Source organism: Pseudoliparis swirei, chromosome 4 (assembly GCF_029220125.1).
Source record: "Pseudoliparis swirei isolate HS2019 ecotype Mariana Trench chromosome 4, NWPU_hadal_v1, whole genome shotgun sequence".
NCBI lineage: Eukaryota > Metazoa > Chordata > Actinopteri > Perciformes > Liparidae > Pseudoliparis > Pseudoliparis swirei.
This window is the reverse complement of record NC_079391.1, coordinates 7,259,708-7,283,382: the sequence shown is the minus strand read 5'-3', so window position 1 is coordinate 7,283,382 and position 23,675 is coordinate 7,259,708. Positions and strand designations below refer to the sequence as shown.

The 23,675-nt window shown below is 44.0% G+C and overlaps 1 protein-coding gene across 1 annotated transcript; it reads right to left on the bottom strand.

The window, feature by feature from the left end:
- Positions 1 to 1,594: 1,594 nt before the first annotated feature.
- cenpf (centromere protein F) lies at positions 1,595 to 22,592 on the bottom strand. Its single transcript, XM_056413436.1, has 37 exons — positions 22,431 to 22,592; positions 22,119 to 22,244; positions 21,937 to 22,007; positions 21,628 to 21,764; positions 21,280 to 21,371; positions 20,948 to 21,203; positions 20,561 to 20,763; positions 20,306 to 20,431; positions 20,085 to 20,213; positions 19,610 to 19,732; positions 19,316 to 19,451; positions 19,094 to 19,223; positions 18,686 to 18,965; positions 18,168 to 18,374; positions 17,440 to 17,648; positions 17,081 to 17,210; positions 16,495 to 16,773; positions 15,813 to 16,400; positions 15,464 to 15,637; positions 14,150 to 15,315; positions 13,788 to 14,002; positions 13,549 to 13,666; positions 13,328 to 13,457; positions 13,042 to 13,147; positions 12,436 to 12,686; positions 12,222 to 12,330; positions 11,809 to 12,014; positions 11,395 to 11,613; positions 10,699 to 10,842; positions 10,333 to 10,522; positions 10,146 to 10,243; positions 9,959 to 10,000; positions 8,602 to 9,738; positions 6,996 to 7,125; positions 5,764 to 6,459; positions 5,223 to 5,338; positions 1,595 to 2,370 (listed from the first exon to the last, which is right to left on the bottom strand). Exons 1-37 carry the CDS (start codon positions 22,590 to 22,592, stop codon positions 2,248 to 2,250), a joined length of 8,754 nt encoding a protein of 2,917 aa, XP_056269411.1. The 3' UTR covers positions 1,595 to 2,247.
- Between the last annotated feature and the right edge of the window lie 1,083 nt (positions 22,593 to 23,675).

Here is a 23,675-nt window from a genome sequence, read left to right as displayed (position 1 = left end):
TTAACGTGTTCCTACATGCCTTCAGAGGAAAGAGAGGTCAAAAGGTCAGCACTCAATACCTCGAATGCTAATACGTATGCACCAGAGGAGTAGATCAATATTATTGATCCCAAGTTTAGTGTTCCGCAGACACAAAGTAAAGGTTCGCCCAGAGAAATCAATCATTTCCGACATTTCGCGTTAGCCACAGCGCTGGTCAGTCAGCATGAGGGCACTTAAGGTCAGAAGCGTGGCAGACAGACGGAGGTGCTGGGAAAAGTTAAATGTCTTAAAGAAGAGCGTACATCACTTTTTGTGCTGTAGACGCATGATCTTTAAAAATGTCATTACAAATTAGGAAAGTAGATGTTACACTGACCAATGGATGGTCGTTCTGTGCACCGAGTCAACACATGGGTCTCCTAGAAATAGGACTTTGTTTTCAGCTATGTGTAACTGATTTCCTGTTCAGTTTTTATTGTTTCAAATACAACAGACTGCATCTCCAATAGTGCATGCTGGGACTTAACCTCAGCACGATCACTTTAATACCGCAGACAAACAGAATCGCTAAGATTGCTTCACTCCATCATGAGGCAATTAGTTTGCCTCCCAATGATCCTGTAATATTACACAATACACCTCTGTGTGTCCTCTCTGAGCAGTCTATTTATTTAATGTCTGCATGAGGAGCTGCGTTATTAAAAAGGCCGAGAGCTGCTGGTGCCTCCCCGACAGCGTCATGTTCACCAGATGTTAAGGTGGACGGAGTCTGTAAAGGTGGACTGGAAGATTGTATGTTGACTGACACATTATTATAAGTTAACAGTTTTAATTGTGTACTTTCTAGTATACATGATCATCAAATAGACATGAAGGGCGACTTTAAATAAAATGCTTGTTGGAAACTCAATAAAAATAAAATGGACATTCCCACCGTATCGTCATCATGTGGATCAAACAGGTTTCTGGATGGAGGTAATTCATGCTTTTCAATTTTAATTCAGTTTTGGATAAAAAATATTAAAACTAGAATGGGCACTCGGTAGAGCGCATACCTTCGCATATCACAAGATTGGGTTATTGAATTATGAACATTTTGGCATTATTTGCATGCCAATTGGATAAAAATTGACCGTGCTATGGTAAAAAGAAGATTTTGACCTTTTCATGACCTTGACGTTTGACCCGATCGATCCCAAAATCGAATCAAATGGTCCCCGGATAATAACCAATCATCCCACCAAATTTCATGCGATTCGGTTTAATACTTTTTGAGTTATGCGAGTAACACGCATACAAATAAATACATAAATAAATAAATAAATGGCGATCAAAACATAACCGTCCGCATTGTCAATGCGAAGGTAATGATCTTGTGTCGTGACGAATAATATACAATCGCTTCATTCATCATTCAAATGTTCCTTCCCCACCAGCCTGAAGTTTATCCTGCAGTCTTCTCCATTCGGCTCAGGTGCTCCCCCTAGTGGTAGTTTAGTGTACTTCTAGTGCAGCTACACGCATATTAGTGTAGCTTACCACCAAACTGCCTATAAAAGGTCATCACACAATAGCAAAGATAAGACTGGAAACAACAAAGAGACCACACAAGTTATGGTGCAGTTATGGTTTAGTATAAAAAAGGACAATTAACTATATACAGACACAGTGATCATTAACATTCAACTCCACTAAAAACAGACACAAGTCTGCACTCCGTATTTTCTGCCGATTAGTAAAGAAAGAAAAAAGTTAAGAATAAAATAAAAACATTTAGAAGATACCAAAATCTACACAATCTTAGCTGCCATGAGCTGATATGTTCACAGGCCGATAGCCGGAGGACACGTCGCTGCTGCGTGTCATCTAACGTGGACAAAGACATCTCTTACAGAACAGGACACAGGAAAACAAAGTTCACCCAGTAGGTCAGTATTAAAGAAACTGGTACAAAGTAAAGTCGTCAAGAAAGAGGAACAAACGCGGATTATTTACATTCTGGAGGCAACACTAAACAGTCAGGGTTGTATTGATTGTAAAAAGACCTAAAAACTGTTTTGTTAACAATATAGCATAATAAAGCGTGTAACATACTCATCTTCAAGCCGCCTCTATTGTATTTATTACGACTTAAAGATGAATAAAATCAAGTGACACGTTCACACACACACACACACCCCCAACTGAATGTGAGATTATTTTGTGCATGTGTATATAACAAAATAAATACAACACCAATGTGTGTGTGTGTGTGTGTGCATCAATCTACTGGACTAGACAGTTGTCTTGTTGTCCCTCTTCCTGCTCCGGTGTCTTGAGTTCATCCTCGTCACTTGTGGAGACGCACTTCCTGTTGGACGGGCTCCGGAGGGACGTGGCCCCCAAAGCCTGTGGATGAAGAGCGAGACGCGACAGATGACACGATTAAGAGAGGAAAAAAGAGACAAACACGACAAAGCAGAATTAATTTTGTGAATTAAACACACTTGTGAGTTTCAGTTTGACTTTTCTTTATCCCGGGGTTTTAAAGCGATGACTGTCATGTTTAATGCGGCAACAATAGTCACAGTTTTTAAAAGGCTGCGTCATTAATGACATGCAAATGACAAGAGAGTTCATCTCCTGTTGCTGTTGGACTCAGAGTGTGTCTGTGTGTGTCTGTGTGTGTCTGTGTGTGTGTGTGTGTGTGTGTGTGTGTGTGTCTGTGTGTGTCTGTCTGTCTGTGTGTGTGTCTGTGTGTGTGTGTGTCTGTGTGTGTCTGTCTGTCTGTGTGTGTGTGTCTCTGTGTGTGTCTGTGTGTGTCTGTCTGTCTGTGTGTGTGTGTGTCTGTCTGTGTGTGTGTGTCTGTTTGTGTCTGTCTGTGTGCGTGTCTGTGTGTGTCTGTGCGTCTGTCTGTGTCTGTCTGTGTGTGTCTGTCTGTGTGCGTCTGTCTGCGTCTGTCTGTGTGTGTGTCTGTCTGTGTGTGTCTGTGTGTCTCTGTCTTTGTGTGTGTGTGTCTGCCAGTGTGTCTCTGCCTGTGTGTGTGTGTGTCTCTGTGTGTGTGTGTGTGTCTGTCTGTATGTCTGTGTCTGTCTGTCTATGTATATGTGTGTCTGTGTGTGTGTGTGTCTGTCTGTGTGTGTCTGTCTGTCTGTCTGTGTGTCTGTGTGTGTGTGTCTGTCTGTCTGTGTGTGTGTGTGCGTCTGTCTGTGTGTGTGTCTGTCTGTGTGCGTCTGTCTGTCAGGCATGAAAACGGGTCAGGGGTGAAAAAGGTGAGAAGGATAGGCGCGCGGGTGCTGGTGACTTCCACGAACATCGATGTTGGACGTTGTATGATAATCTATAGTTCCTCCATTCTGACACCAAGTCAGTGGGCCCTATAATAATAGTAATATTGTATATAATATGGTCATTCATGAACCAACTTCCTTTTTTTTTGGCGTGAACAAGTCTTCAAGTCTTGTGCTCTGCTGAGCCTCGAGTCTGTTCCTTGAGTCTGTTCTGCCTCTACCTGGTTGTCACGATCTTCTAATCCAGGGGTGTCAAACTCATTTTCACCGAGGGCCACATCCGCCTCATGGCTGCCCTCAAAGGGCCGGTTGTCACTAACACGGTATAATTCTAACTACTCCAGAACATATTGTTAAAAAACTGTCTTTGCATTTGTTTGTTTATTTAGGTGTACTTATATAAATGTATAACTATATATGCAAATGTATTTAATATTATACAATACATCTATTTAATTTAATTATATTTATTTTAACCCACATTACTTTATCAAAGATCAAACAAACATTATTACATTAACTTTGTTAAAAGCTTTTTCACAGTTGAGACAGGTGGTTCTCCACTGGTTTGGGTAGTGGTTCTCTACTGGTCTGGGTAGTGGTTCTCCACTGGTCTGGGCAGTGGTTCTCCACTGGTTTGGGCAGTGGTTCTCCACTGGTCTGGGCAGTGGTTCTCCACTGGTCTGTGGAAGTGGTTCTCCACTGGTCTGGGTAGTGGTTCTCCACTGGTCTGGCTTTGGGACGCACTATCACCCCTGAATGACAAGCTGAGACCTAAATCGAGGGATATTTTTAACTTCTCAAATGTATTTAATGAAAAGATGTTGCAGTTTGAACCTGAGTGTTCAGAATATCACAGTATGCGCAACAAAACTATTTAGTAATATTCCCTTTTACAGTCAATTATGAACCGACAAGTGAATACTAAGAACACAAGAATGTCGTCACATAAAATGACGTGGCGGGCCACATTTGGCCCGCCATGAGTTTGACACGTATGTTCTAATCTATGCCATACCTGCCATAAATATCATGATACTGATACAATACCATAAAACAGTACCATAAATACGATCCTGGTATATTTATCTATAATAGTAATAAATAAAATATCTGTATGGTTCACTTTTACCAACTTTTCAACACTTAACAAATGGCAGTATTATTAGTATTAGCCTACAAGATATTAATGAAACTACATGGAGCCATCATAGCATTGATTATCACTATGAGACTCTTAGTCTGTATCTGACCAGATGATACAGAGTTCATCAGGATGAGCAACTGGAGAGTTACAGTAACAGAACTTTACAGACTGAACTTAAACATTTCACTTCTGGCATCTTTTTAATTTTTATTTTAAAGCCGAAAATTCCCCTTAACGGCACTCGCTGCGTAGTGTGTGCAAACAGCTTGACACGGAGCAGCGCGTGCGCTCTGATCGCTCTTTTAATGAAGTATCGATACTAAAAATATGCTAAATCACATCGCCCTTACCGTACGGGTACTTTGTTAGCATCGCTACACCGTGCAGCGTGACAGCAGCAGATAGCGGGCTAACATTCAAGCTAACCTAAACCACCAAACGCTGAAGACATCTTGACGCTGATTGGCCGAGACGCGACACGTGCCCATCAAAGATGTTCTATTGCGAAAAGCACCACTCCACATTTCTCCGTGTCCCAAGCTAATGACCCCCCTTCCCCAAAACAAAAACTCTACGATTCAGTCACCCTATTTGTTTCAAACCGAAAGGTGATCTCTGCCTGTGTGTCTGTGTGTGTGTGTGTCTGTCTGTGTGTCTGTCTGTGTGTGTGTGTCTGTGTGTGTGTCTGTGTGTGTGTGTGTGTGTGTGTGTGTGTGTGTGTGTGTCTGTGTGTGTGTGTGTGTGTGTGTGTGTGTGTGTCTGTGTGTGTGTGTGTCTGTGTGTGTGTGTGTCTGTGTGTGTGTGTGTGTGTCTCTGCTGCTCACCGTGCCGTCAGACGCCCCAGCCTCCTGCCTGGCGGCCCGTCGGGGGCTGCAGCGCTTCACTGTGGTTCTCCTCATGATGAACGGACTCGCCTCCCCCAGAGGAATGTCAGCAAAACCTGACAGCGACAAGAATGACTTCATTTGAGTGTTTTTGTTGCTGTGGAGGATGAACGTAACAATGTGCTTTGTTCTGCCCACGAGTTCACCCAGGGATGCATCATTTATGTTGACTATACAGGGAATGTGTCACGCACTTAAGTGAGTCTTAAGTTCCTAAAGATCAGCAGAAATCTAACAACAAACGGCGTGAGGGTCGAGCGTTACAGTTTAACAGTATTTCAAAACAAAGACAAAAGCAGAGCCTGTCACTGGTGCTGAACTTGTAAACGCTAAATGATCTTCATCTCTGAAGCTCGTCACGCTCCGTCCCACGAGACCAGACTGAGACACGGGGACTCACGACAACACAGAAGACTACAAGTCCCATTCTTCCTCTCGATGAACTACAGTTCAAGAGGATGCGTGTTAGACCGCAGCGTACCTCTCTGCACCAGCTCAGGAAGTCCCTCTGGCTTGAACTCGTCTTCCTGTCCCGCCCTGGGTTTGGGCGTGGTCACGGCGTTGGCTTTGATCTTCTTGGTCAGGTTGTGCAGGGCCTCCTGCGCGCTGTCTTCGTTACTGATGTCCCGGTGACCTCTTTTCGCCGACGATGAACCCTGAGGAGACCTCCGAGGGCTCGAGGGAGAAATGTTTTCACTGTTTTTATCCGGTTCTTCCCGGTGGTTGGAGGAAGGCTTCCTCGCTGACCGCCGGCGGCGAGCGTCCGCGGCGCCGCTCGCGGGGACTTTAGCTTCGTTAGCGCGGTGGCTAGCGGTGAGCTGCTCCAGGCGGGTGGTCAGCGCGTCATTGGTCTCTTCCAGTTTGAGGACTTTAACCATCAGGCCGCAGTATTTATCGATGCTCTCGTCTGCCTCGACGCTCTTCTCCTCCAGGAGTTTATTAAACTCATCCAACTCGCTCGTCATCATCCTCAGCTCGGAGTTCCTCTCCTCCAACTCCTTCTTCCCTCCATCGAGGGCAGCCTGGAGTTCTTCCACCTCCTTGGTTTTCTCTTCTGCCTCCACGCTCTTGTGCTGCAGGGCAGTGTTCAGCTCTTCCACTTCCTTCCGTCGCTTCTCTGCCTCCATCTTCAGCTGGTCTCCCTCAGTCTGCAGCGCCTCACTGACCTTTACATCCCCTGAGCCACAAAAGACATTCATAGATATATTAATCAGTCTGGGGATTTAATCTCCATGTTCTCAGGGCAAATTGCAATTAAAAGTATTCAATCTGACAGACCTGCATTTATCTCTTTAAGCCTTTCAAACAAAGCTACTGCCTGACACTGCTATCATAGCCCTGTTGTTTCGTATGATAGAATATGCTTTTTATAGTTAATGTGTATTTTATTCAGTCAATCATTGTAATACAATATTATTCTATATAATATACTAAACAGAAAGACTGAAAAGGTATAGGTAGAAGCAACAATGCTTATATATTCCTATCCTAAATTATTATCATCAAATAAATCAGATAATTAATATAAAATAAAGAAAAAGAATAAAGAAAATAAAAAATGATCTATATATATTTATATACACACACACACACACATATATATAGATATACATTCAGCTTCCATATATTTTCATAGAGGCCCTTGTCTGGAATTATTTCGATCTTAGATAAATTTAAAAAAGGTACATTTAAAAAAAGATATATTTATCACACCTGAGTGGTTTAGCATCTCTTGCTTCTCCTGCTCCAGTTGTTTGCAGGTCTTCATCCAGAGACCCATCTTGCTCAAGGCAGAGTCTCTCTCTTTAGCCTGACGCGCGGCCTGAGAGGTGAGCGTTGACACCTTCAGGGAGCGGACGGAAAAGGGTTAAGATTTAGTCACGAGGAAATAACATAAATCAAGACGCCATAAATACCCTAGTTTATCAACATATTTGTGATGCATGCCGAGTGATGCCAAGAAGTTGTCTAGTAGACCACACAACTCCTGTTAACAGGATGTCAGTGTTGTTTTTAAGATTATATTAAACACAACAGCATGAGTGTCTCATCTACCAGCAGAAGCTACATTAATCCAAACCCCAGTTGTCAGAAATGTGTTTCAGATGTGGTATAGAGGTTGGCTCCTTCCTACACTGTACCTGGCTTTGCGCAAAGGTGAGGTCCCTTTGGTATGACTTTTGTCATGCCTTAACTAAAATCACACGGGTTACCTTCCCATTGGACCCTGAGCTATGTTTACTGGGAAAACTCACAACTTTCAACGGGTCTTTGACGAAGATCCAAACTAAATTTGTAGAAATTTCTTCATGTGTGGCCAGGAAATGCATCGCAATGACCTGGAAGTCTGATTCCCCCACTCTTATGGACAGATGGTATGTGGAAATAAACAGTTGTATCCCTCTTGAAAAAATTACTTATAGTCTTAGGAAGAGATACAAGTTATTTTTGAATATCTGGCAGCCTTATTTGGAATACATGGATACAATGCTAACGGTACCAGAGTACTGTAAAAGTCTCATTGTGGTATCTCTGCTGTGTCATCATCCTATGCACCAACCTTTTATTAATTTGTTTCTCTCTTTGGGTGGGGGGAATTATCTATTTACTTTTAATTTTGTACTTGTGTATTTTTCTTTTTTTCTTTCCCCATCTTGCTGTGTACTTTCCTGTTTAATGTGTTTAATGTAGTACGCTCTGCATGCTCTCTTGCATCGTGAAAATGTTGTGAAAATTAAATATTTTAAAAATAATAATAAAAAAGAGAATGTCTCATCTAAGGTCGTTTAGAATAACTATTGAAGAACACAGCTTGTGAGAACGGCTCCACTGACATTCATAATGTGTTGAACACGGCGTGTACTGAAGCTTGTGGGAAATAAATTACTGGAACTTTTTGTTCTGGGATTGAAGGCGACACAAACAAGAACTAGAATGGGCACTCGGTAGAGCGCATACCTTCGCATATCACAAGATTGGGCATTGAATTATGAACATTTTGGCATTAGTTGCATGCCAATTGGATAAAAATTGACCGTGCTATGGTAAAAAGAAGATGTTGACCTTTTCATGACCTTGACCTTGACCTTTGACCCGATCGATGCCAAAATCTAATCAAATGGTCCCCGGATAATAACCAATCATCCCACCAAATTTCATGCGATTCGGTTTAATACTTTTTTAGTTATGCGAGTAACACGCATACAAATAAATAAATAAATGGCGATCAAAACATAACCGTCCGCATTTTCAATGCGACGGTAACAAGAAAGCCGATTGCTCTTCTGGTGTAATGACATATTTCAGAGTGCATGTTTACCTGCTCACGGAGCTGCGCAGCAGACGCGTTGGAGGCCTCCAGCTCCTCCTCCATGGAGGCCACCGTGCACCGGAGAGCCTCTCGTGCCTCCGTCACTCTCGTTTTCTCCTCTTCCGCTTGTTGCTTCTCTCGTTCCAGCGAAGAAAGAGCTGACGAGAGGCGGGTTTTCTCCACTTCGATCAAAGAAAGGGAAGACCGCAAGTCTTGCTTTTCGGCGTCCAACACCCGCTTCCGCTCCTCCAATTTGTTCTTCTCGTCCGTTAATGAAGAAAGAGATTGTTGCATGTTACATTTCTCCTTTTCTACCAAGGAGAGACTCGACTGGAGCTCCTCCTTCTCGTCAGCGAGCATCCCCCCCTCTCGCTTCAGCCTCTCTTTCTCCTCCTCAACAGACGCAAGAGTGCGATGCAGAGTGTCTTTCTCTCGTTCTACTGAAATCAGGGTCGACTGCAGTTTCTCCTTCTCCTCCGCCAGCCTTCCGTTTTCTTCTTCCATCCGTTCTTTTTCCACCACGAGAGACGAGCGGGACTGTTCCGTGGCGTCTCTCCGATCCGCCTCCCTCTCCAACGCTTCTCTCGCTTCCTCTTGAGTTTTTATGAGCGTTTCAAGCTTCTGAATTTCTTCTTCCAAAGCCACGATGCCGGTCCTCAGGGTGTTTCTCTCCTCCTTCCACTCCTCTCCCTGAGAGCGCAGCCTCTCTCTCTCCGTCTCGCACTCCTCCAGAGAAGATTGAAGAGACGTTTTTTCCATCTCCATCTTTACGAGGACAGACTGCATTTCCCATTTCTCCCCTTCCGTTTCTGCACTCTTTTGTCCCAGGCACATCTCTCTCTGCCGTGAGGCCAGCAGCTGTGCCTGGAGGTCATCCATTTGACCCCTGAGCCTTTCCTCTTCCTCCTTCATTCCCTTCTTCAGCTCTTCTACCCTGCATTTCTGCCTCTCGTCTTCCTCTCGTCTGTCCACCTCGGCCCTCTCCAACCCCCTCTCCAGCTCCTCCTTCACGGCCTTCAGTTCTTCGATCTCTGCGTTTTTGCTTTCCAGCTCTTTCTCCATGTGTTCTTTCTCGGATCTGAGGTTTTCCAGCTTGGCAGAAAGCGCCGATAGTTTCTCGCCGAGTTCCCTCTTCTCCTCCTCCACCTGCGGGTCAGACGGTGGTGACAGTTAAAAGAAGAACAGCAGCAGATTTTGTGCAATGAGACACGGTGTATAGAGAGGAAGAGGGAGGGGGACACATCGGAATCATATATTAAGCGTTTTACAACAACTGTAATATTTTACTATTGGCTAATAAAGAGGAAAAGAAAACATCACATATACATAGCAGAGGATATCGTATATATATAGTAAATTTTTTTACCGTTCTCCTTTCCTCCTCGAGCTCAGCTTTGGCTGTTTCGGCCTGTGTTAAGAGCGTAACACATTTTTAGTTAATGCAAACTGAGCAGATGCTGACTTTTTATTAAGCCCCTTCAAATGGGAATTTGAATCCAAGCAGTGGTAAAGAATGCGCCAGCACAATGTAAGACTGAAGTGCTTATGTATACCTGCAACACAGCGTCTTCTAGGATTTGCTCTTCGTCTTCCTTCTCTCGCTCCAGAGCATCAATGCGATCTTGCAGTGAGTCGGACTTCCTCTTGGCAGCTAAAAAAAAAAACACAAGTAGAGTCACAATTAGACTAACTCACAAACCTCTAGAGGGTATATTATTTCAGGAGGATGTCAACAGCCACCTTTGAAGAGCTCTCCCATCTTCTTTTTCTTCCTCTCGTCCGACTCGATGCGGACTTGGAGCTTTTCGATCCCCGTCCTCATCTGCCGGACCTCGTCTTGCGTGGAGTTCAGACGAGAGGCGATCTCTCCCTTTTCAAGTAGAGAAGACTCCAGAGACTGGGAGAGACGGCACACTTCTCCCTCTAAAGCCTTGGAGAGGAACGGGGAGGATCAGAAACTAAAGAGCGTCTTACTGACCCAAGCACTCTTTACTAAAAACGTGCCAACTTTAAAGGCTTTTTAAAAAACACAAACTTTCTACTTTGTTTTTTACTAACAAGACGAAAAAGGGAACCCAACCTCAATATAATTATAACCGCCCTCACCTGGATCTTGCCGACCATGGACTCAGAGTTGTGATTGGCCGAGGTGTGGCCCACTGTCACCTGGTCCAGCTGGCTCATCAGCTCCTGACTCTCTCCACTCTGTTGGGATATCGCCTGCTCCAGGACTTTCATCTGTTCCACAAGCTTTAAGAATGAGAAGAAAAGGAGGGCGAAAAGGGAATGAACTGACTCATCCTGTTAACTGCAATATTAACATATCTGACAATATGACATCATCTTCTTCCATGCACAATGCGAACTGTTATGCGCCTTCTATCGAGTCAAATTCCTTGTATACATTATTCGGATACAGACCCCATCAGAAACAATTACACACTGTTCACTTTTACCATCAACGTGCCTTTAGCTGCAGTTATGATTAGGATAAAGATAAGAACGTACAGAAACGGTCAGAGTCTGAACTATTTGCAACTTAAAATTGATGAATAAGTTTTAGTTGTCATTAACCATTTAGACAATAGCATCATTTCTGCTTTTATCCATGTGGCCATGTTCTGAATTGAAAACAAAAAAAGCAAAAAGAGGACTGTCTTATTGACTGGCCTGAAGAAGACTGGTGCACATTTCTTTATGCCATCAACGAGAACAAACTCTAATTAAAAGCCTGACCCGTATCACGTTAGTTGGCGTTTTTACAGAACTGTGCACGAGTCCCTGAATGCTACACGTACATACCTGTTGCCTCTCGGTCTTCAGCTTCTCCATGCGGCTCTGCAGGGCTTCGTACTCCTTCCTCCCGGCTCTGATGTCATCCTCCAGGATGGAAATCAGGTTTCTGGTGTCACAGTTGGTCTTCTCCAGACTGTGGACCTTCTTTCTCCACTGGCCCAGAGACTGGTTCAGGTCATCTCGCTCCTCGGTGCACGACACGAGTTCAGACCTCAGCTGGGTCGTCTGGAGAAAGAGAGAGATTGAGAGCAGTTACGGTCCACTGATCAGTATTTTAAATAAAAAAATGTTCAATAAGTTCGTGTTTTTAGACGAGGAAAATCAAACGCTTGAACCTATGTTGCTTTAATTGATAAATCCCTGACACATGCACATTATTTAGCTCTTACACATCCAGTATTTTGATGTTTTAGCCCTCACCTCGTTAGTGATGGTTTGTATCTGCTGCTCCATGCTGGAACAAGTCTTCCTCCGGACCTCCATCTCATCCCCCAGTTTGTTCTTCTCAGCCTGTAAGGTCTCCAGCTCAGACTCCATGCCCAGGATGTGCTGCTCCAGGTTGGCTTTCTCAGAGCGAACTCGCCTCAGCTCGCTCTCCTGCTGAAGGAACTTCTCGTCCCATCCACCTACAGAATCAAAGACAATATCTGTGAGAAACCAACGTGCAGTAACACATCGCGCAGCGCTTTAACCCTGCAGTCCTTCATGCATCCTGCTGTGCCATGACGTTTCAACTGCTGTTGAATTGAAGCCGTACTTAATTTCGCAAATCAGTCAGAATAATCTTGCACAAACTTAATCCCTCATGTGCAGTAAAATGGGGCAATATTTACCTTTGGTCATTTCCAGTCCTTCCAGCATCTCAATAACATCATCCAACTGGAATTTAGCCGTTTGGAGCTGCAGACTGAATGTTTCCCTTTCCTCCGACAGTTGAGACATCTAAAATTCAATATGCAATATAAGTGTCTAGAACTGAAGTGTCAGTGTAACAATTAAATGTATTATTTAAGAGGTATTTGGCATTCTGCAATGTCTTTCCCCTACCCGGTCAGAAACAACTTTATTCTCCTCCAAAGCAACCTTCAGCTTGTTTGCTGAACCCTGGGCCTCCTCCTCTGCGGCATGAACTTTATCTTCTAAGTTTTGGACTTGGACTTCCAGTTCAGAGGTCAACTCCATTCTCAGAGCGAGGTCAGAACTCAGCATCTCAAACTCAGAGCGGAAGGTCCAGAGCTCTTGTTTTGGGATCATTTCCGTGGAGTGGTTGAGGTCATCTTGCACCTGGAATGACTCTGCTGAGACAGATTGAATATAGGTATATAAGTTATAGCAGATGTAAAACAATACTTTCTAAATCAGCATAAAGTGTCAATTCTAAGTCATTTGAAGTGAATAATAGGGGGTGATGTTTATACTGTAAACAATAGCCTGTATCTGTATTGTTTATGTAAAGAGAAAAAGAAAAAAGAAATGTTGGATCACCTTGAATCAAAACTGTTATTAGAGCCAACAAGAGGAAATTATTTAAGTATTTTTGCATAAGAAATGTTGAAATCATGAGTCTATGGTTGCAGCTCAGTGTCAAGCCAAAATTAAAACATAAAACTCAATTATAGAAACTGCAGTTATGAGCACCATTGAATTACTAACCAGAGGATTCCAACCGTCTGCTCTCCCCAACAGAGGAAGACGGGAGAGAAATATCAAATATTTCAGGATTACTCCCAAGAACATCGTTACTGCCGTCTTCAGAAAACTGAAAGAAAGACAAAATCAAAACTCAGCCTTGAACAAAATGCTCAAAGCAAAACATGCCGTTCAAGGATATGACCATTAGTCCCAACTAGCAAGATTACTGGTGACATAAATGAAGTATCCAAAATTTAAACCCACGAAAGCACCATGACTGAAGGACAAACACATGGTTATGTTCTACCTGATGGAAGGGTTGTTGTTGTTGTTGTTGTTGATGCTGCTCCTCGTTACCCATCGTAGCGGCCGCATGTTCCTCCCTTTCCTCGTCCAGTTGTTCAACGATGTCCTCCTTGAACACCAGCTCCGTCTCCCTGTCAGGGTTACGGGAGATTTAAATGTATTTATCACATAAAAACATAGAAAGAAACCCATAATTGTGCATATTATAAAAACTCATGTTACCTGAATGCCTCGTCAGGCTGGTGGGAAGGTTCAACCAGCTGGTCCTTTACGGGAAGGGACTCGGCATTGATGCTTGCATCAAGAGCCGGCTCTACGTCGGTGTGTCCTGCTGCTTCTGCTGGGAAAAACATTAAAAGATTGCCATTTAAAAATTGTCGTTTTTCAGATTCGATCTTGTCCGATGAATCAATTCATTAAAATTCATGGTTTAGGATAATCTAGTTTTGGTTTCCACTCACCACCAATATCTGTCTGCTGAGTGTCCATGTGGCTGATGTCGTCTGCGGGGTCCTTCTGGGGCCCCGCTGGTTCTGAGAGCTGCTGGATGAGGCGGTGCTGTTGGCCCACCTGCTCCAGCAGAGCGTCGTTCTGCTGCGTGAACACAGCCAGCTCCTCCTGCAGGCCCGACAGCTTCTGATGCAGTTCGGCCTGCTCCGCCTCACACGGTTGGATTCTACGTCAAAAGTCAACATGAATCAAATGCTATTAGAATTCTAACCAATACTAATATAAAAAAATTACAATATTTCCTGCATTTATCATTTCAAATAAAAATATTAGCTACAGTGGCTGATACAAACTAGACGTGTAAGTGCGGTACCTCTCTCTGTTCTCCTCCTCGGTCCTCTTGTCCGTCAGCTCGAGCCGCTCTTTAAGTGAAGCCGCCTCTTCTTCGTGTTTTTCTATCGTTTCTTGCAACTGCAGCTTCTCTTCGGTGACTCGAGTAACACTAGAATGTAGTTTCATGTTCTCTTCCGTCAGCTCCCGGTAGTTACCCTCCAGCTGAAGCTTTTCCTCAACCACTCGACTCACACTAGAATGTAGTTTCATGTTCTCCTCCGTCAGCTCCCGGTAGTTGCCCTCCAGCTGAAGCTTTTCCTCAACCACTCGACTCACACTAGAATGTAGTTTCATGTTCTCCTCCGTCAGCTCCCGGTAGTTGCCCTCCAGCTGAAGCTTTTCCTCAACCACTCGACTCACACTAGAATGTAGTTTCATGTTCTCTTCCGTCAGCTCCCGGTAGTTACCCTCCAGCTGAAGCTTTTCCTCAACCACTCGACTCACACTAGAATGTAGTTTCATGTTCTCCTCCGTCAGCTCCCGGTAGTTACCCTCCAGCTGAAGCTTTTCCTCAACCGCTTGATTCAAGTTCACGACAGAGGTATTTTTCTCGGAGATCAGCTCAGTTAGTTTAGCCTCGATTTGGACTTTTTCCTCGTTTATCAGATTGAGAGTAACATCTAGTTGGGCTTTCTGCTCCATAACTTGTCTGAGGGTGGATTCAGCTTCCTGTTTCTCGACAGTCATTTGATCAATCTTCTGCTTTTCTTGAGTTAGCTGCTGAACGCTGGTCTGCAGCCGTTTGTTCTCCTCAGACAGTTCGTCTAAAGTGCCTTCCAGACGTTTCTTCTCTGCCTCGACTTGAATCCCTTCACTTTCTACTTGCTCTTTCTCATTTCTCAACTGCGTCAAAGTCGTCTGAAGGTCGGTTTTCTCCTGTTGCAGCCGGTTGAGATGATGGTCTTTGTCCTCCGCTGCCTGCCTGAGAGTCGTCACTACCTTGGTATGTTCCTCTGAGGTCTGGCCGAGTTTAGACTCTAAAGTAGCGACAGTCTCCTCCAAATGTTTCTGTTCAACGGCGTCCTCTTCCAGACGAGTTATCTCCCAGCTCCTCTCCATCAGCTCCTCCTTAGCTGTGACGTACTGCGACTCCAGCACGGAGTTCTGCGACTGGACCTCGTCTAACCGGGTTTCCAAGACGGAGACCTGAAAAAGGCGAGCGCTTAAAATCAGGGACGTTTCTTCCCTAGAGGAGGAGGAGCTCGTGACAATGATGACAATGTTGCTGCCACATGGAAACATTAAATCTAGCCTCCGTGGCGCAAATGATTCTGATGGACTTTAGTGACCCTACCTGGGCTTTGCTGTCCTCCAGCCGGGCCTCCATGGCAAACACCTGAGTTTGGTTGTGAGCCAGCTGAGCCTCCAGTGACTCGATGGTCTCCTTCAGCTGCTCCACCTGGCCGTCAAACGAGTTCCTGACCGTCTCGTTGTCCTCCAGGTCCATCTGCAGCATCTCCAGCTGAACCTTCATGTGAAGAGCGACACAAATACAGCAAATTAACAACAACAAAAAACTCTCTAAACTTCATGTCTTCAGACCTACCCATTTGGTACACTACTCCAGACAAGACTAACGTTGTCCTCTTTCTACTATATGCAATAAGATTGTCGACATAACCGAGAATTAATCGGTAACCAACCTTTATTTTGTTCATGGCGGTCATCTTCTCCTTCAGGAGGTGGGATGTTTTGAGCTGCTCTGCCTCGGCCTTATTCCGCTTCTCCTTCAGACTCTTTATGGAGCCGTCTCTCTCTTCCAAGCCGCGCGACGCCGCCGACAGCGTCGCCTTCATGGTCTTGATCTGCTCCCGTCGGGAACTCGCTTCCGCTTTAGCGGCGGTCGCCGACTGCTTCGTGGCGTCGAGCTTCTCTTCGAGGATCTTCTCCTTTTCCAGGAAGTTTTCGACATCCGAAGCGTGACTCTCTGCGTCTTTGCTCGTCTTCTCCGTGAGCTCTTTGATTTCTTTCTCCAACGTTGAGGTCAGACTGGTTTTCTCAGCGAGGGCGTTCTCCAAAGTGCACTTGAGTTCAACGGCGGAGAGGTGACTCGTCTCCAGAGCTTCTAGGTGCTTCTCAAGGTCGGCGTGGGACTGGTTGACCACAGCCAGTTCATTACTCAAGACCGGAAGCTTCTCCGCTGCAGCTTTGCTCGCCGCTACCTCCTCTTCCAAGGAAGCGACCTGCTCCAGAAGGTTGTTGATCTTCTCACTGAGAGTTTGCTGGCAGTCCTTTATAAGAAATAGAAGTGTGTTAATTAAGTACAGAGCATATACACAGTATTGGAACATATGTAAAACTTAACTTTTTAGTGCAATATTTTACCTCGGCCTCTTTCTTTGTCTCTTGAACTGCATCTTCAAGCTCCGCCTTTTGTTTGGCCAGAGACACAATCTGAGCTTCGGCCTCTCTGAACCGCTTCTGCTGCTCTTCTGCGCGGCTCTGCAGATCCTTCAGTTCGTCCTCCGACTGTTTAAGCTCTTCAGATTTCTTATCGTGCAACTTCTTGTGTTCCTCTTCATCGTCGGACATCGTCTTTATCTGTTTCCGCAGCTCAACTCTCAGCTGCTCCTGGACCTTCAGGAACTGGTCTGCTGAACTGAGCTGAATACAAACGGAACAACGTTAGATTTCACTGGTTCAGACGATTGTAAAGATTACACAATCAGATAAATAGATAGGAAATCTGCGTCTCAAATTTAAACCACTCGTTCATAAAAATAATTCTAGTACCAGCAAAGATACTTTAATGTACTCATTGGTCACAAGATGACTTTGTATTTTACAATATGTTACAACATCACTAAAGTCAGACAAAAATAGCCATACATTTGAATTAACTCTAAAAGAAATGACAAGGTGTCAACAAAAGACTGCTCCAAATATAAGAAGATGTTGCAGTCTAACACACCTGGTGTTTGGTGAGCAGCAGCTCTTGCTTCGTCTCCTCCAGCTGAAGCGTGAGCTGCTCCATCTCTTCCACCTTTGCTGAAACACTCTCCTCACACTGCTTCAACAGGGCGGCCTTCTCCTCTGCCAACCTGGTTAGAGATCATTGCATCGTAAAAAGCAAGCTAGTTATTGTTTCTCCAAGGAAATAATAGGGTCACTGTATTCAGATGCTAAAACACTAAAGCATCGCTTCAGTATTTTCTTGTGGCTGTTATCAATTATCCTCGGAAATCTGCAATCTCATGATGCAAAGTGACGCAGTCGGAAACAAATACTATACTTTATGATGTCGCAGCGCTGTCACAATCAAGCTCCCACCTGGTAGTTTGCTCTTCTTGCTGAGCGGTGGCCTGAGCGAGGCTCTCCCTCAGCTGCCGGGTCTCCGCTTGGCCCAACTCCATCAGCTGGTCTGTGGAGCGGAGCAGGCCGCAGGCCGCCTGGTGCTCCTCCTGCAGCTCACCGTTGGTCTTCTCGGCCTGTTCGGCTCGAGTGATTTCCTTTTGCAACTGGGACTCCAGACCTTTGACCTGTTCAGATCAAAAGAATAAGCACAAAGGCACGTTTTAATCAATGTCTGTTTGTTGTATAGCTTTAGGTCTCGTCAGTGTTCTACTGAACGACTCAGGAGGTCTTTTGTTCCAGCAGCAGTTAGATTTTTTAATGAGCACCTTTAGTGAAAAAAAAAAAAGGATTTAGCATCTTCCGGATAGTCATGTTTTATGGGGAATCTTCTGGTTTTGTTTGTTCCTTGTCGTGTGTTTCTTTTCTGTCGTGGACTGTATATTGTTGTCTGTATGACTTGTTGATGGCAAATTAGATTGTGGGATTAATAAAGTTTTCTAATCGAATCTAATATTGTACAATGTTATTGGGGCTGTTACCAAGACCAAAATCTCAATCAATAAAGTACATTCTAAGTCACTGATGCAGAGAAATCATTTATGATCTAATTCCATTAAAAACAATAGGAAGGAGGCTAGCCCTGTTGGTTCAATGACATTTAAAAAAAAAGGTTTATTGTAGAAAGAAAAAATACAATGAATCACCTGTGCTCCAAGCTGAGCCACTTGCACAGCAACATTCTCCAGGTCCTTGGTGTGCTTCTGTCTGGCCTCGGAGAACGTGGACTGCAGCTCGTTGTACTGATGCTCCCTCTCTTCCAACTCTGTGCTCTTGGTGAGGAGTTCTCCCTTCAGGGAATCAATGTGAGCAGACATGCCGGTCTTGTCTCCCTCCACGCTCAGCAGCTGCTTCTACAAGAGCAAGTGGAGATGGAGCAGACCCCAGAATTAGAATACCACACACCCTACAATGCACAGGCTGAAGATGTTTACATTAAATACACTTAATAGACATTCTGTGCTACTTGTGCTTTCTAGCTTTGTTTTTTATAAATAAATCATTTGTAAATTCAAAGCAAACCTGATACTAAAGATACAAAAAAGGTTATTTCGATATGCCCATGTGTGCTAAAAATAACAGAACAAGTGCTCAGTATGCAAGTATATACATTTTCCCCTCATCCATAATTTAAGTGAATATAAAAGAAGCCACAGCGCCTTACCGTAACGTCATCGTTAGCCTCGTTCAGAGAGACGAGACTCTTCTCCAAGTTGCCAATTTTGTCAGTGAGGTCTTTTTGCACAGCCTCAGTTTCATGAATCAACGTTTCCTTTTCTTTCTTCCACTCCAGCAGAGCTTCGTGTTCTCGTTTCAGTTCCTTACTCTCATTCTGACTCGCCGTGAGATTAGACTTCAGCTCTCGACTCTCGTTCTCCTTCGCCGTCAATTTGTCGGTCAGATTTTCGGTCTCTTGCTTCCGTTTCTGCAGTTCACTCTGATTTCTAGTGCGATAAATACATTGACGATAATTATAGAGCATGTTAAATATCATAGTATATTACACTTTTTAAAACTTTTTTCTCAAATTGTGACTGGACTTTCTTCTTTTCTACAGTAAAACTATGCGTACTTGTCATTTTTGGCCTCCGCATCAGAAAATGTCTTCTTCAAGTGTTCCAGCTCCCGGGACGAAGCCTGAGCCTCCTTCTCCAGTTTGGTCTTAAGTCTCTTCAGCTCATCCGCCTGGCCTTCTGATTTGGCTGAACAGCAAATAGACACAACAAAAATATATAAACACCAAGATAATTCTCAAAAATACCTGCCATTATTGCCAGTCCTACAACTAATGTACCTTTAAGGTCATCTAGTAACCCCTGGGTGCGCTTGAAACTCTGGTCTGCACTCTTCTTCTCTTCCTCCAGCTGACTCAGACGCCGGCTGCTCTGGTCCAGCTGGACAGACGCACTGTTCTTCTCTTTCTGCAGCTCCTGGAGGGAAGAGAAAAAAATGAAGAGGAACATGAATGGCAGCTAAAGCTGGTGACAGATAGGGGGGGGAGACTTTCTTTAATCAGCTAAAGATGGTGAACCTCAGCATCAAGGCCCAAAAGGCAGAAACCAGCACAGTGAAAGCAAAAGCAACCCACCTCCATTTTTTTGCGGAGGTCCTGCTCTTTGGTCTGGCTCGCCTGGAGGCTCTGCTCCGACCTCAGCAATTTCTGTTTCCGCTCCTCTACCGCCTTCTCCATCTGACTCTTCTGGACGCCCATCTGGAAAGAAGCAAGAGGGGAGGAACAAGTTAAGATGAGAAGAAGTATACGCAAGAGCAGAAAGTGAGAAGTGCGATACAAATGGCAAGAGCCTGAAACCCTCAAGACGGATGATGCAAAAGCTGGAGGTGCGACAGAATTTAAACTTTCTATCATCCATCAGCAAATGTGGCCTGCAGATTACAGTCAGCGTTGCTGGCAGGTGGCACAGAACCAGAAGTTAATGATGCCACTACATCTTGAACTATATTGCACTCTTCTCACAGCCAGCATGAAATGTAATCGGGGTCTGTGTATACTATGTTGACAGTAACAATATCATTAAGATAAACAACATCAAAGACAACGTTACCTTCTCAATGTCAGCCAGCAGTACATTGTAGTCTTTTTTGGACTGTTGAATCTCTTGGGTCAGCTTGGTTCTGGTCTGGTTCATCTGCTGGTCCAAAGCCTGGTGAGAGGTCTGCAGCTGGGCTAGTTCCTACATGCAATTAGTCAGAGGCAAATATTTTTAGATTACATTTCTCAAACTATTAAAGGGCTTAAATAAGTGATGTATCCCAGTTGTGGCACCTTTTGACTATCCCTCTCCTGCTCCTTGAGTTTCTGCTCGAGGGCTCGTTTGCAGCTCTCGGCGTTGTGCCTCTGACAGCTCATCTCCTCCGACACTTGTTTCAGCTTCTGCTCAACTGAGGAACACTAAGCACAAGAAGGAGGATCGTTGTTATTTACATGTTGATTACCCACATTGCCTTCTTTAACCATGTAATCAAGCAGAAATAGAACAAAAACAATACAAGTCGTCATGTACCGATCATGGACGCCTACCTTGGTCAGAACCTGCTGATGTTCAGTTGTGGCCTGACTCAGCTCGTGGCTGGTCTTGGCCAGGTCTCGGTCCCGTTCCGTCAGCTCTTTGCGGGCCTGGTTCACTTGAGTTTGTAGTTCCTGCAGCTTGGAGGCTTGGTTACGAATTTCCTTCTCCTGAGCGGAAAGATTGTTTTCCAGTTCTGACACACGGCCACGCAGCTCTGAGGAGGAAAGAGTAAACATTTAAGTGCTGCGGCTGAACATAATCAGGATATTTCACTCAAAACGGATCCGAATACATTGTTCAGTGGTAGTAGATGTGCAAAATAATAAAAAGGTATTCTCATATTTTACAGGAAAGATATTAAACAATTTATACAGTATGAATTCCAAAACAAATTATACCGTGGTTGATGTTCTTCAGCTGCTCCATCTGCTGAGAGGATCCACAGGGACTCTGCACTGCTCTGGAAGAGCTCACCCGCTGGCTGGTTTTAATGGGCGTCTCCTCGTGGGCTGTTCCCCGCCTCTTCAGAGGCGTTTCCATTGCATCCTGAGACTGGCGACTGTGGGCCTGATCCTGCCATGGGAATATGGAAGACCCAGCTTGGCGGGCAGCGATGTCCTTGTGGCTCACAGTGACTGAGGACTGATTCAACAGCTACGAAGAGAAGAGTTAAGTTAACATCAACAATTAGAAAAGAGACAAACCCAAGATAATAAAGTGATGTACTTGCCTTGACCTGCATGACTTTGAGTTCAGTCTCCAGCCTTTTTCTTTCTTCTACCTCCTGGCTGTATTTCTCCTGAAGCTCATCTAGTCTGTTATCTATGGAACACAAATACATCATCATGTTAGGCTAAACTGGCAAACTCATCTAGGCACCCAGATATATATTGTTTTTTTTGCATACAAGCAAGATACACAAGTAGATGAGAAGCAGCAACTAAAATGTGCATTAATACCACCCTGACATGTAAGTATACTTCTGGAAACCAAAAGATGTAAAAATATGGATACAAATAAAAAAATATGATACATCCAGCAGGAACTTGAAACGCAGGTTAAAAACAAACTGAAATACCCTGCTGTCTGTAGTCTGCGACAGGAGCTGGGGTAGGGAAACTTTTCTGTGGGGTAGTGTAGGGCTGAAGGTCAGAGGAGGACGACGACAAGGAGGAAGAGCCAGCAGACTGCGAACAATCCAGTTCAGTTTTGTACCTGAGCAGATGGAAAGACAACAAATAAAGAAGGCTTTTCCATCAGGTCAAACAACGTTTATAATATCCATTCATATTAATCATGACTTACTCAGTACTTGACAAAGCAACATGTGCCATGAGCTACATTGTAACTCCACCCTCTCTCCTTACATAAAAGACACTGAACTCACTTTTTCAGCTCCAGCTCCAGTCGCTCTATGGTCTTCCTACAGGAGTTAAGTTGGCCATCCAGATAGCTCACCTGGGTTCAAGAACATCATTTAGTTATCTTTGTCCACTAGTACCGATTGAATTTCAAACTAAAGAGCAATAAAGTAGCAGGAGATCTTTCTTTCTCAAATCAGGAACTGACCTGCTGCTCTTTGACTCCGAGATCATGGACAACCCTCTGACGGGCTTTCTCCAGCGAGTCACAGGACTCGAGTGAAGACTGGTTCTCCCTTTTCAAAGCAGAGGTCTCAGTACGTTCACTGTCCGCCTGAAGAAAAGAGAAACATGGATCATTAATACACTGATTTCTATAATAGCAATAACATATATATATTAAATATATATATATTTCCTGTGTCTTGTGTGTGTGTATTTTCTGTTGTTCAATGCAAAAGTAATTTCACCAAAGGGTCCAAGACAGTTTAATTGATCATTTATTATTATATTAACTCACCTTTTGTTTCTGTTTCTGCAGGGCGGCCTCTAAGGACTCCAGCTGGAACTGTTTCTGGTTCCGGTCCTTCTTCAGTTTGTCCAGTTGGCCTTCCATCTCCTGGATCTTCAGCAGGGCTTTCCCTGGAAGTCCATCCTTCCACTCCTCCACCGCCCAGCTCATGGTTTATAACCTGACTAACCAGATATCAATTAATGACAATGATATGAAGACCAGTTAGTAACGTTAATGTCCATGCTGAGTTCTGTATAACCACGTGACGACAACACATGGAGCACAACACTGAAAACTGCGCTTTTAGAAAATGAAATGAATGTTAAAACAATTAACTGCGTCACGTTTTAGTTACACGTGAGCTAGTTAATTTATTAACGTTAACACGAACTGTAAGCAGGCATGAAAACGGGTCAGGGGTGAAAAAGGTGAGAAGGATAGGCGCGCGCGGGGGGGGGGGGGGTGCTGGTGACTTCCACGAACATCGATGTTGGACGTTGTATGATAATCTATAGTTCCTCCATTCTGACACCAAGTCAGTGGGCCCTATAATAATAGTAATATTGTATATAATATAGTCATTCATGAACCAACTTCCTTTTTTTTTTGGCGTGAACAAGTCTTCAAGTCTTGTGCTCTGCTGAGCCTCGAGTCTGTTCCTTGAGTCTGTTCTGCCTCTACCTGGTTGTCACGATCTTCTAATCCAGGGGTGTCAAACTCATTTTCACCGAGGGCCACATCCGCCTCATGGCTGCCCTCAAAGGGCCGGTTGTCACTAACACGGTATAATTCTAACTGTCTTTGCATTTGTTTGTTTATTTAGGTGTACTTATATAAATGTATAACTATATATGCAAATGTATTTAATATTATACAATACATCTATTTAATTTAATTATATTTATTTTAACCCACATTACTTTATCAAAGATCAAACAAACATTATTACATTAACTTTGTTAAAAGCTTTTTCACAGTTGAGACAGGTGGTTCTCCACTGGTTTGGGTAGTGGTTCTCTACTGGTCTGGGTAGTGGTTCTCCACTGGTCTGGGCAGTGGTTCTCCACTGGTCTGGGCAGTGGTTCTCCACTGGTCTGGCTTTGGGACGCACTATCACCCCTGAATGACAAGCTGAGACCTAAATCGAGGGATATTTTTAACTTCTCAAATGTATTTAATGAAAAGATGTTGCAGTTTGAACCTGAGTGTTCAGAATATCACAGTATGCGCAACAAAACTATTTAGTAATAT

Excerpts from the sequence above, each read along its gene's own strand:
- cenpf (XM_056413436.1), bottom strand. The coding sequence starts at position 22,592 with ATGAGCTGGGCGGTGGAGGAGTGGAAGGATGGACTTCCAGGGAAAGCC. Across the intron at positions 12,687-13,041 it reads CAGACGGTTGGAATCCTCTG|CAGAGTCATTCCAGGTGCAA; the intron begins GTTAGTAATTCA and ends AATCTGTCTCAG. Across the intron at positions 10,843-11,394 it reads TGAAGACCGAGAGGCAACAG|CTTGTGGAACAGATGAAAGT; the intron begins GTATGTACGTGT and ends TCATTCTTAAAG.